The sequence below is a fragment of the Hemiscyllium ocellatum genome, chromosome 15 (assembly GCF_020745735.1).
Source record: "Hemiscyllium ocellatum isolate sHemOce1 chromosome 15, sHemOce1.pat.X.cur, whole genome shotgun sequence".
In the NCBI taxonomy this organism is placed as follows: Eukaryota; Metazoa; Chordata; class Chondrichthyes; order Orectolobiformes; family Hemiscylliidae; genus Hemiscyllium; species Hemiscyllium ocellatum.
In genome coordinates, this window is record NC_083415.1 from 34,231,520 (window position 1) to 34,245,213 (window position 13,694).

A 13,694-nucleotide genomic window follows, 5' to 3' on the forward strand; every position below is an offset into this window, starting at 1 on the left:
ATGAGAAGCTATGTGTGCAGCGCTAAGTTTGGTGACCTTGATCATATACTGTAAGAATGGTTGTGGCAACACAGTGATGAGAGGGTCATTATCTTAAAAAACAATGCCTGTGGAAAAAGCCCGTCAATTTTACACTAATTTAAGAATTTACACTCCGAGTATTCCCGAGGTAAACTGCAGAAGAACATGGACAAGGTATTTCCCATTTAAAGGCTACAAACTGATCAAGCTAGTGAACAAAACTTTACAAATAGAAAGGCTGCCAAACATGCCAAGTTAAAGGTTGAGATACAGAGTCTTTAACAAATAAATCAAGCAGACGACAACAGTCTTTTTTTTGAGGTTTCTGCCACACCACACACCTGCTGATGCACAGGAGAGGTTGCAAAGATCTAGAAAGCTCACCATGCTCCTATATGCAAATGCTAATATTTTAAAAGGGTAAATAAACACTATTTGTTCCTGAGTAGACCAAATCTGTGTGCATCACTCATCAGCTCCTGAGTAACTCCACAATCATTTTCTCCCCAGTGGTTGTGCACACTTTCAGAAGACTGGGTTGATTATTTACTGCAAAATTGTATTTTTGGACAGTTCACCTCCTGTGGGACAGTAAGATTTTGACAACGTCTTCCTACATATTTATCCCCAGTTGCTCATCTTAAATTCAATTAAAGGATATTAAATCAAGGAAATGTCACTACAGGAGATTCTGTGTTAGCTTGCATACTGGTGGTGCTGTTGCATTTAAGAAGATCTTCAGTACAAATATTCTAGTGCTTGACAAATGTATGGAACAGTGGCATTACAAGACCCTTACAAAAAGCAAGCCAGAAGTCATGAGCTTTTGGGAGTTTAGTGAAGGTAATGCAAAAGAAAATATTTAGGATGTGAGTAGACCAAAGCCAAGGAAGCTGATCTCTTGCATTACACCAAGCGAATGAAAAGAATGTAGACATTGACTGAGACAGGGAAGACATTGTGATCAAGCAAAACTATGATGTTACTGCTCCAGTTGTGTAACAAGTAACAGGTTCAACGACATTTAAGACAGTTTTACACCACAAGTCTATGAATAATGACAACAGTGAAGAAGCTAATGCTCCCCAAGAGATTACCCATCAGAAAGGGAAAAAAACTGGCTTCCTGCTTCATTGGCTTTCCATAGCAAAAGTTTTATCAGCTGAGAAGATGCAATCCATGTGCACAGAATCCAAGAAAAATTAATAAAGCAGCATCCAAAATAAATGAAAGAAATTGGAGGAAATGTTTGGTGATGAAGTCGTAAAATCCCGTCTGCTTAGACCATCATCAAGCCCGATCTCATTAACCAGCGTACTGGACAAGAGACAGAACCCAACTGTTGCTATCGATGATCACAACTTTCTTTTCTGCTGTATGTAACTGTTGTTATAGAAATAAAACAGGATATAGAGTAACTTATGTTTTTTCGATGCAAGACCAAAAGTTTTTTTGCCCATCCCCAATTGCCCGTAGGGAATTAAGAGTCAACCACATTGCTGTGGCTCTGGAGTAACGTATCGGCCCCACCAGGTGAGCATGACAGATTCCCTTCCCTAAAAAGACATGAATGAACTGGATTTGTTTTTACGACAATCAACAACACTAGCTTTTGATTTCAGATTTTTACTGAATTCAAATTTCATCAGCTGCCATGGTCAGATTTTCATCCATGTCCCCAAAATGTTAACTGGGGATTCTGAATAATAAGTGACATTATCAATACACCACCAATTGCCTCAACGTAATTTTCACTATTTCAGTACATAAACACTGGTAACAATTTTTATTACAGCTTTATAATGTTTTAGATTGATCTATGCTTCAAGTAAATATTTATCCCATGATATTTTCCTGTTCATATATTAGTGGTTTGACATTTCAATGTTCCATGTTCCAGAAACTTCTGAAATCCAAGAGTGGCTTTGCACAAAGCATTCCAAGAGACAGTGAGGTATGCAGATGCTGGAGATCAGAGTTGAGAGTGCGTTGCTGGAAAAGTACAGCAGGTCAGGCAGCATCCGAGGAACAGGAAAATCGATATTTTGGGCAGGAACCCTTCCCGGCCCGAAACATCGATTTTCCTGCTCTTCAGTTGCTGCCTGACCTGCTGTGCTTTTCCAGCAACAGAAAGCTTTCCAGACCAGAGACATTGTGGTGTACAATGTTCAAAGGTCTCCCAACTAAACTACTGAGAAATTCACATGCGTAAAATTTCTGTTTGCCAAAATCAAACATTGACTTATTCTTCTTCTTACTTTTGGCTCAATTTAGCAATCTCCAGAAAATTTTGAGTAAAGGTTGATAAAAGCCAAAACATGAAAATCCCAAAAAGCGCACAATCATACCGAAGGTTAACCTTCAAACATCTAACAGTTTATTTTAGAAAAACTCTGTCTTGATAAGGCAACTATCAATTACAGCATACAGTAATCTGGAAGAATTCACTCTTCTCATGACGTGATTAGTTCTCTCGTAAGCATTAATAAGCTCATTTTAATCAATAAAATACACAGAACCATGTCAACCTTTCCGGCTAATAATTCTTATACAACCAAAGTTCATCCAACAGATTCATTTACCTAAACTGCCTTGACTTCTGTTTGCATCCTATGCACCCATTGACATCCAGAGGATAGTCACCAGCTAGCCATTACACAATCACAGATCTGACATGGTCTCACTGAGTGGTGGAATGAGCTCAAAGAGCCATCCCTGCTTCTACTTCTTGTGCACTTGTGTACATATCAAATGAATGAACAATCAAACTTAGTTTTGATAACGTTGGAAAAAGATCAAACTCAAGAATATCTCAAAATTTGCATGACCATCAATCCAACATACCATGAGTAAACATGTGGTTCCAGTTTACAGCACACAGCAGCAACTGCCTACCTCTTGCAACCAAACTATGGACAGCATCAAACATGGAGCTAGAACCAAATCATGTTTATAGTGAGCCATAAAATATTAACGATCCAGCAGCTGCTATGCCAAGGTTTAAATTGCCTCATCAGCTGTGTGGCAGATGTGCCTTCCATATGGTTCAAAGACTGATGTGCAACATGTTATGATATGCAGCTGCCTTAACGTTCTAGGTATATATAATGTACTTGTATAAGACCATATAAAAGGGAACTCGAGTAGGACATTAAGTCTCTGAGCCTGCCCTGCCATTAGAATTTATCTTAGCCTTAAATATACAGAAAGACTCCGACTGAACAGTGTTCTGTGGAAATAAGAGTTCAATATACTCACAAGCCTCTTAAAAACAATTTCTCCTCATCTCAGTCTTAAATTGGTGTCTCAGAATAAAGGGGCAACGTTCTCTGGTCCTAGACTCACACATGAGGGGAAAACACCATCTCAGAATTCACTGTCAAGCCTCTCATGAATACAAGTTTCATTGAGATAACCCCTCATTCTTCTAAACTCTAGGGAATAGATTCTCAACCTGCTTAACCTTTGCTCATAAGACAATCCCTCCATACCAGAAATCATCCAAGTGAACTCTCTCTGAACTGCCTCTAGTGAAATGATGTTGTTTCTTGAATAAGGGAACCAAACTGCTCACAGACTTCCCTACTCTTATTCTCCAGCCTCCTCAAAATATAGTCCAGCATTCCATCAGACTTCTTGATTAGCTGCTGCAATTGCGTAATGGAGATTCTCACCAATATAGTTTAACAAAGTGATAGATCTGCTGGGAGGTTAGCTCTCCATTTTCGCTGCTTACTGATGTCTCATGTCAACCAGAGACCCCGTCACTGAACAAACTTCCTTTTTCCAACCAGAAATTCAGTTCACAGCTTGGACCATACACTAAACCACAGAGAACTTCCTGTCATCAACTTATGAAGTATTTTGAACAATTATTCACAAACAGTTCATCTACAGCAATCTTGACTAGCATCAGAACCTTCCCTTGCCACCACAAGAAGTGCAAAACCTGCCCCCACACCACCCCTCTCACCTCCGTCTAAGTCTGCAAAGGATCCTTCCACATGTACCTGTACTTCCACACATGTCATCTACTGTGTTCATTACTCTCAATGTGGTCTCTTCTACACTGGGGAGACAGGACACAAAATTGTGGATCATTTCAGGGAACATCTTTGGGGGACACACTCTAAACAACTCTACCGCCCTGTGGCCAAACAATTCAACTCCTCCTGCCATTCTGCCAAGGACATGCAAGTCAGGGCCTCCTCCACCGCCAAACTCTAGCCACCCAATGCCTGGAGAATGCCTCATCTTCCGCCTTGAGACCCTCCAACCACATGGGATCAACATGGATTTCACCAGTTTCCTCATTTCCCCTCCCCACCTTATCCCAGATTCAACCTTCCAACTCAGCACCACCCTCAAGACCTGTCCATCTTTTTTCCCACCTATCCGCTCCATCCTCCTCTCTGACCAATCACCATAAAACCCGCTCCCCCACCTTTATGTATCTATCACATTCCCAGCTACCTTTTCTCCCCCCGCTCCATTTTCCTCTCAGCTCCCTTGGGCCACCCCCTCATTCCTGATAAAGAGCTCATGCTCAAAACATCGATTCTCCTGCTCATCGGATGCTGCCTCACTGGCTGCGCTTTTCCAGCACTACACTTTTCAACTAGCATCAGAAGTGTTCAGTTACTGAAAAATAGACTGAAAACCACAAAATACTTAGATCATTCATTGAGGTCACAAGGAACTCTACCTGAGATGATATCAACATATATCGGAACTTCATGTACTGACATACAATTAGGGCGTATGCTACTTGTGTTTTTCACTCAATACCTTCAGGATTCATACTTCAACTGTGAAAATGAATTATACAAGTTTAGATACACCCAGAACCACATCCCATTGTTCAGTCCACAACTGCAGATGATCAGTAAAGATTCTTTCATTCTCACATGAGTTGAACAATACAGTACACATTTAACAGCAAAACCAAGTGTCATTGTTCATTTAGAAATGCCTAAAGTAGGCACTTGGAAGAAGATCCTTTAAGATACCATCCAAGATATTACTGATGAAGACACTAAATAGAGAGTGGTCATGGCTAATCTGACTTCACTCTCAACAACAGTTTTAGCAAACTTTTTATCGACACAATTTTTATTTTTCTCTTTTTGATTTGTGCCTTGTAGATAGTTGACATGTTTTAGGAGGTTAGGAAGTAAGTAACTCGCTGCAGGATTCCTAGCCTTTGATCTGTTCTAGCCACTGCATTTATATGGCTAGACTGGTTTAGCTTTGAGTCAAGGGTAATCCCAAGGATACTGATCATGAGGGGACTTAGCAAAGGTAATAGCACAGAATGTCAACGGGTAATGGTTATATTCTCTCTTGTTGGAGATGGTTATTGCCAGACACTTGTGTGGTCCAAATGTTATTTGTGACTTTTAGCCCAAGCCTGGATATTGTCAAGGTCTTGCCACATTTGAAGCAACATTTAGAGCAAGTTTATAAATATCTTAGAACTGGAGTAAATAGTACTAAACACCTACAATCAGCTACCTATGTTATTCGAAGGTGCCTCAGAGGAGCATTCTTAAACAAAACATGACATCAAAAACGTATATTTTATGAATTGTCTTCAAAGCATGAAAATGAAGTAGAGACAGAAAACTGTAACATCCTCATCCTGGGTCCTAGGCAAGTGAATGTACAGGCACCAAATTTTGCAGTAATTATAATGGGAAATGTGCAAGCAGCCAGTGTTTAGGGAGCAGAGATATCGCAGAGGATCCGGGGTTGAAGAAGATCACATGGTCAGGAAGGGGCAAGGACATAGAAGGATCTGAAAACTGGAATAGGAGTTTTAAAGTAAAATTGTGTTTAGAGCTAAGTAAGTTAGCGAGCACAGGGTTAAGTGGGATATGCTGTGAATTAAGACAAGGGCAGCAGAATTTTAGATGTCAAGTTTACAGAGTGTAGAATGTGTGAGACAGCCCGGACTACAATGGAATAGGTGAGTCCAGAACTATCAAAGCATGAGTGAAGGTTTGAGGAGCACATGGACTAATGCAGAGGCAGTGTTATGGACACAGAAAAAAGGAAGTTTTAGGGATGGTGTGAGTGAGATCAGAAGCTTGTCTCAGGATCAAATATTACATCAATATCACAATCAGAATCTTACACTGTTGCTAGGGAGAGGAACGTGGTTGGGTAGCTGGGAAATGGAGTTTGGATCTGGAGTTCATGTTTAATTTGGAAAATAGAAAACAATACTGCTCATTCAGTACTGGATAATCAGTTTGATCATTTCGTATTAGTGCTGGGAACAAGAGAGTTGGTGGTGAAGTATAGAGCTTGTGTTGGCGAGAAAAATAACTCTGTGCCTTCGGATGGTGTCCGAAGGAGCAGCATTTAAATGAGAAATAGGATGAACACCAGACATAACAATGAAAATATAGGACTCAAAGCTATTTCAAGTGATTCTGTGGTTAAAACCGGGGAACTATAAATGGAAACCTCTAAGCATTGCCCCACCTAGATAGATGACAGTGTAGAAGTTTTTGGAAAAGGCTAGTTAGTGAGGGCAAACATGTGACAGACTGTCGTCAAATCAAGAGGAACAAAGTAGGAACGTCATCCTATGGCCAAACTTGTGACAAGAGCGAAAACATGATTGGAGGAATTCAAACATGGAGTTCCAGAAAAGGTAAGGACCAGACTTGGGAAGTGACATACTCAAAGTCTTTGGCGGAAAGAAAGGTTGGAGATATGAAAGCAGTTTGTAAGGATGGTGGGGTCAAGAGTAGTTTTGCTTCAAAGAGAAGCGCCATGGTGACAGCACGTTTAAAGTGCGAGATGATGTTCTGGGAGATAGGTTTTAAACAATTTCTTTAAAAAAGAGGATGTGAGAAAGGGACAGCATTCCAGAGTGTGTTCCCAAATAAATGTCCAGTTTCCCTTTGAGGAATTGGCGTCATCAGTATTTGACAGTTAACTGTAATTAGACCAAGAACTATGAAATCCCCGTTCACTCATCCAACTGATGGCGAGAGAATGAGAATATCAGAGGGGGAATCTCGCAACACCCGCTCCTTACATCCATCACACATCAGAATGGAAATGAAATGTATTGAAGATTGGAATTGAAAAGAATGGGAGATCTGAAATCTGTTGGAGTTGTGCAGTTGAAGACAATGTGAATTAAGTCAGGTTGATTTCGGTCCCTAAAGACCGCTGGAGGGGTTGCGGTAAATGCTCAGATGTTCAATGAGGAAGGACGCCGCTGGATTTCCAGCGCCTCCCCCCTTCGCCTCATTGTGTCTGGAGAGCGCGCGTTTGATTTTACACAAACCATATGGCACACCTTTCAGCTCGCAGCACGCCTTATCGGCAGCAAACGAACCTGCTAATAGACGTTGCCCCTATCTCAACAGGAAACCACAGAACAAGAAGGAGGCTAATTAGATCAGGAATGAGGACACCAAGCCATTTCAGAACCTCTAACCACAGCGTTTTACAGTCAGAAAAATGATTCAAAGAAGATTGCACATTTGTTATTTTGGTTTCGTAAGAAATGTATTTCTTACAATATTTGAAATATTTAACGTGCCGCAGATAGCTTCTATTTTTGAGTCTTTTGTACGCTGATTCCACGTTAATTATTCATGCTGGTCCTACGTAACTTTCACCATCAAAATGGATCGATTCCTCATTCTGTTTGAGTTCATTGGCTGAACTGGTACAACTCTAGCGCGTTAAAACTAACCAGGCTAAAACGCCACTTCCCCAAATTATAATCTCGAAGCCCTTTCAACAAAGCAGCTCTGTTGGCCCCAGCAGCCAACAAGGCTCCAGTGAAAGTTTCACTCTAAGTTGGGCCGAAGGGCCTGTTTCCATGCTGTAAATCCCTCGGACTCTTCTTGTCACCAAGTTTCAAATAACAGTGATAGCAACAACGTAGGGGTCAATATTTCAGCAGTTGAAATGGCATTGCCTAGTTTAACCATCTGAAATTAAATTGACGTTAACTCAGTGAGATCCCTTTAATCCCGATTTATTGATTTCACAGCCGAGGATCACACAGAACAACGGGATCTGAAAAGAAACACTTACAGATTTCAGAAATTTCAAGGAACCCACGTAGTCTCTCTCCGTTTTTAAAATCTCGTTCATCACACAAACTCGTAAACGGAGCTGCCGATCTGTGTCCTTTCCACTCTCCACTCCATTTTCGGGGTGATTTTCTTCATCCATGTTCCTGCGCTCCGAGAAATAAACAAGGGACTGGTTTAAACAAAAAGAGTCGAGTATGTGGATTTCTACCCCTGCACAGCTGGCGGCTTCTTTAAAACACTTCCAAATCAGCTTGGTTTCGATCTACTCTCATTTTGTGATATGTTTTCATCTGTATGGAAAATACTTGGTCGATTGAGCTGGCTTTCCTAGTCAGTTCTGTTCAAAAAAGCGCCACAAACCATTCGCGAGCAGGGCTCAGTGTTGTTGTTGTTGCTGCTGCCGCTTTGAGAAGTCCCAACTGCACTCCGTTACAAGACACTTTTCAACGTGAAACTGATGAGTTACTGCACATTTGTTCTTAAACTTCCGCCGAACTTGCCTCCAGCTGGCGGAAGAAAGCCAAAAAAACAAACACCATAACACAACCCCAGAGAAAAGGTGGAAGTGACGGGCTGCGAATTACCAAAAATCTGCAGCAGCCGCTACTGTCCAGCCAAATTCCGCTTTTCTTCTTTTTACCAATTAGACAACAGGCACATGCTCAGTGCAGGGACCGTCAGCAAAAATCTCGTGTAAAACTCAAGTGAAACGACACGGTGCAGGGTCCCGAAAGCGACTCGACTAAAACAACAAAGCGTTTCTTCCCAAAAATTCAGGACTTTCGAAATAAGTTGTTTTCTACTTTTGCAAGATTCGGGGTACATCAAGGTCAAAATGCGCTGCTGTATCAGGATAAATCTTTGCCCAGCTGAGCACGATCTGAGTTAGAAAGCTGCCAGTCAGTGCAAGGTATAATTTGACTGGTTTGGATTATTAAACCATTGTCATACAATGTTTCCGCAGTTGGAATTCTAATCTATTTTAAAGTTAAAATGACTTCAGAGACAGGTAATACCGTTCAATACGTCACCCTAAAAAGTGCAATGTTAGAGATAGTCCCTTACTGAGAAAACACTTTGCTTATAGTTTTGCTGCTATGTTCTGCAACAGGATGATTCCTTTCCTCAAAGAGAAATCGTGCATTAATGTAAAGTGGAGTTCCATTTTTTTTATGTTGGGATATATATGAAACATAGGGAGAAACTACGAAACATGGATATTTGGTGTTTGTGAGACCATATTCATTTACTGTAGAGGGCGATCTTTACAGATGTAGCGAAGATCAAGCTCAGAAACAGACTTCGGGACAACCAAGACAAAGTTGTGAATTTATTCTCCAAAAATGACAAAACATTAACAAAATCAAAGACATTCAAGTGTAATAAACTGTTCAGCTTCGACTTAAATACAAATTAATATATTTCCCCATCAAGTCTTATAACGTGACTGAGACTGACACCAACGTCAAATAATCTTCAAGACTCAAGCTTTGGCAGGGAGGCAAATGAGAAAATGCGTGATAAACATCTAAGATCCGACGCGAATAATATGATTAAAACCCGACAGAACGAGGAATATGATAGAAACTGGTAAAGGATTCATGAATCAGTTCTGAAGAAGGATCATTGGTTCAGAAACGTTAACTCTGCTTTCTCAGCACTGATGCTGCTGAGTTTCTCCATTTTCTGTGAAGAGTTCGTGAATGATGTAAGAAACTTTTTCCCATCCGAAGAACGGTAACTCGTTCCTGGTGTGAAGTTTGTTGAAGAAGAATTTATGGAGTAACTGAACAGCAAAGCAAAAACCCTATTTTAGATAGGCCAGTGGGTGACACTCCATTTCAGAATGCTTCCAGTGTGGAAGCAGGCCATTCAAGTCCACACCAATCCTCTGAAGAGCACCCCTCGATCCCATCACCCTGCATTTCCCGTTGGCTAATCCACCAAAGCTACATATCCCTGTATACAATGGAAAATTTAGCATGTGGTTAGCACTGCTGCCTCACAGCGCCAGAGATCCGGGTTCAATTCCCACTCTGTGTGGAGTTTGCACATTCTCCCCGGGTGCTCTGGTTTCTTCCCACAATCCAAAAACGTGCAGGTTAGGTGAATTGGCATTGCTAAATTGCCTGTAGTGTTAGATGTAGGGGAATGGGTCTAGGTTGGTTGCGCTTTGGTGGGTCAGTATGGACTTGTTGGGCTGAAGGGCCTGTTTCCACACTGTAAATAATCTAATCTAACCTGCACAACTTTGATCTGTGGGAGGAAACCAAAGCACACCATGCAGAGACAGGGAGAATGTGCAGTCTGCACAGGGGTTGGAATTGAACCTGGGTCCCTAGCACTGTGAGGCAGCAATGTTAATCACTGAGCAATTGTGCTGCCCCTTTTTTTGATAAATTTAAAGAATGCAGATACCCATTTAAAAACTAGTATTGAAAAGGGGATGATGATGTCCCAACATCTTTGAAACTGAGCTGAAATCAAATGATTCCAACTATAAAAATCTATAACAATGGTTAGAAACTTCCTTCATCCTTTGAAGACATCTGGATGTTTGGTAAAGTAAGGTAAGGTTTGGTGGGTGGGCAAATGACTATAAAAGATGATCTGCAGCTGGAAGGTTCTGCTCCAACTACTGCACAGTTCCACAGAAAACTTTTTTTTAGACTTCTTAGTTTTGGTGTGTTGCTGGTTCAGAAGTTCCTCTTCTTGCACTTCCTCATTGCCTCTGATATACCTTTGCTTTAAATGCAGGCTGCCCCATTTTTGTTTGATTGTGGTAGTTGCAGAAAATTTGTTCAAAACCTCTCTCACTTCTTGATATTTATATCAAAACTCCGAAATGATGTCTTCAGACTATCCTTGTAGAACTTCCTCTGTCTGCCGTGAGAGTACACCTCAAACTCAAGATCCCGATTAAAGATTGCCATTGCAAATGAGGGTCAGACAGTTTGATTACTTAGCCAACCCAATTCAGTTGTTATTGTCTCAGTGCGATTTGGACACTTGGCATGCCAGCTTGTGTGATTACTTCAGTCAATGGCATTTTGTCCTCCCATTTGATTGTTAGATCTTCTATCACACCAAACGTCACCAGATATTCAATGCTGGCCATAAATTTGATGATGAAACATCTTCTGGCTGTGTAAACTAGGTGATCAAAAACAACCTTTTAGAAAAAAGTGCAGCCAAAATTCAAGTCATGTGAAGTGGGACTTGAAGCATTGCACCGCAGTCAATGCTGTGTTAGCAAAAAAAGAGAGGCTGCTTATAATGTTAAGCCAGATGGGAAAAGTGACTTTCCTCAACTGTTTTTAGTTTGGAGTAACCTGTTCAGCTTGAGCATTTTCACAAGATAATTTAACATTACAGTCCATTGAATTATTCAGGTTGTTGGGATGAGGAGGAATGAAAGCCCAAAGTCAAATCATATTGTCTGTTTAAATTACTGAGAACAGAATAGTCTGAATAGGTGCATGTTTGCAAAGTAAATATCTATGTTTCTTTGCATTTGTGAGATGGGAGCATCCTTGGTGGGTTATCACTGCAGGGACTAGCATTTATTGTCAATCATTATTTGCAATCGAGAAGGTGGCAATGAGCTTGAATACTGCAGTCTTTGGATGTAGGGATACCCACTATGCTGTTAGGGTGGGATTCAGGATTTTGATCCCGTAACAATGTAGGAATGCCAATATAATTCTAAGTTGGGATGGAGAGTGGCTTGGATAGGAGCTTGCAGGTGGCGATTTTCTTATGTATCTGCTGACTTTGTCTTAGTGGTAGTGACCATGAGTTTGGAAGATGCTGTCTGAGGAACCTTGATGAATTTCTGCAGTGCATTATACACATTCCTGCTACTGAGCATTGGAGGTAGAGGGAATGAATGTGATGCCAGTCAACTAGGCTACATTGTCCTCGAAGGTGTCAAGCTTCTTGGTTGTTGTGAGAGCTACACTCTAGTCAAGTGGGGTGTCTTCCATCCATTCCTGATTTGTGCCTTGAAGATAATGGGCAAGTTTTAGGGAATGTTACTCGCTACAGGATTCCTAGCATTTGACCTGCTGTTGTAGCCCCAGGACACACATGACTAGTCCAGATAATTGGGAGAAAGTGAGGACTGCAAATGCTGGAGATCAGAGTCAAAAAAAGCACAGCAGGTCAGGCAGCATCCCAGGAGCAGGAAAATCAATGTTTCGAGCATAAGCACATCATCAGGAATAATAGCTTCCAAATAACTTCCAACATATTGACTGTGGGATATTCAGCAATGGTAATGCTATTGAATGTCAAGACATGATGGTTAGGTTCTCTTGTTGAATATGATCATTGCCCGGCATATATGTGGCATGAATATTACTAGCCAATTTTCAGCCCCAGCCTGGATATTATTCAAATATTGCTACATTTGAACACGGACTGCTTCAGCATCTGAGGAGTCTCTAATGGTGTTTAATATGGTGAATCATTGTGAAAATCCCCGTATCTGACATTACGACGGAGTGAAGGTCCTTGATGAAGCAGTTGATGGTGGTCAGGTCCAGGACACGACCCTGAGGAACTCCAGCCGAGATTTCCTGGAGCTGAAATGACTCATCTCCAACAACCATAATTTTCTTCCTTTGTACCAGGAATGACTCCAACAAGTGGAGAGTTTTCCAAGAGTCCCATTACTCCAAATTGCTCGGGCTCCTTAATGTCAAATTCAGTCAAATGGAGCTTTGATGTCAAGGACAGTCATTCTCACCTCAGTCAGGAATTCAGCTCTTTAATCAATATTTCAATCAGGGTTGAATGGCCTTAGCAAAACCAAAACTGAGCAATGGTAAGCAGGTTATTGCTATGTAAGTACTACTTGATAGTACTGTTGATGACATCTTCCACAAATTTACTCAGAAGTAGACTGACAGGTGATAGTTCGCAAAGCTCAATTTGCTGGCTTTGTGTGTGTAAATACAACATATCTGAACAATTTTCCACGTTGTTGGGTAGATGCCAATGGTGTCGCTGTGTTGAAACAGTTTGGCTAGGACACAGCATGTTCTAGAGAATTCCTGTTTTCAGTATTGTCCCTAGATTGTTGTCAGGGCCTATTGCCTTTGCAGTATTCAGTGCCTCCAGCTATTTCTTGATATCACATGGTAGGAGATTGGTTGAACCCTGGCATCTGTGATGCTGGGGACATCTGGAGAAGGCTGAAATGGATCATCCAATCAGTACTTCTTGTTATTTATTGTTGCAAATGCTTCAGCCTTATCAGCCTCATCTGATGTGCTGCGTTCCCCATCTGTACGGATGAATTGTTTAATTGTCCACCACCACCATAACTGGATTCTAATCTATTCTGGATTATTGCTGAACACAGTATTACTTTTCCAAATTTATGCACCATCTGCTCCACTAATTTCAGGTCAGTTGAATGGCACAGTTTGCATTAATCCTGAATATTTAAATATTACTACATATAATTTAAGTGCAAAGCACCCAGAATCTAAAAAAGTGGAGTGAAAGAAACTCTGAGAAAATGTTTTGCATCACTGCAGTTTTATAGACACTGCAGACCAACTATTCAGAAATTTTAAAAAATCTTTTGAATGTACT

At 41.0% G+C, this 13,694-nt stretch overlaps 1 protein-coding gene across 2 annotated transcripts in view; it reads right to left on the minus strand.

The window, feature by feature from the left end:
- Positions 1 to 8,528, minus strand: part of prex1 (phosphatidylinositol-3,4,5-trisphosphate-dependent Rac exchange factor 1) — a 223,134-nt gene extending 214,606 nt beyond the window's left edge. For both annotated transcript variants that reach the window (XM_060836352.1, XM_060836353.1), the window contains exon 1: positions 8,089 to 8,528. In XM_060836352.1, the coding sequence (XP_060692335.1) occupies positions 8,089 to 8,229 (141 nt within the window). In that variant the 5' untranslated portion in view covers positions 8,230 to 8,528. The remainder of the gene's footprint in view (positions 1 to 8,088) is intronic.
- Between the last annotated feature and the right edge of the window lie 5,166 nt (positions 8,529 to 13,694).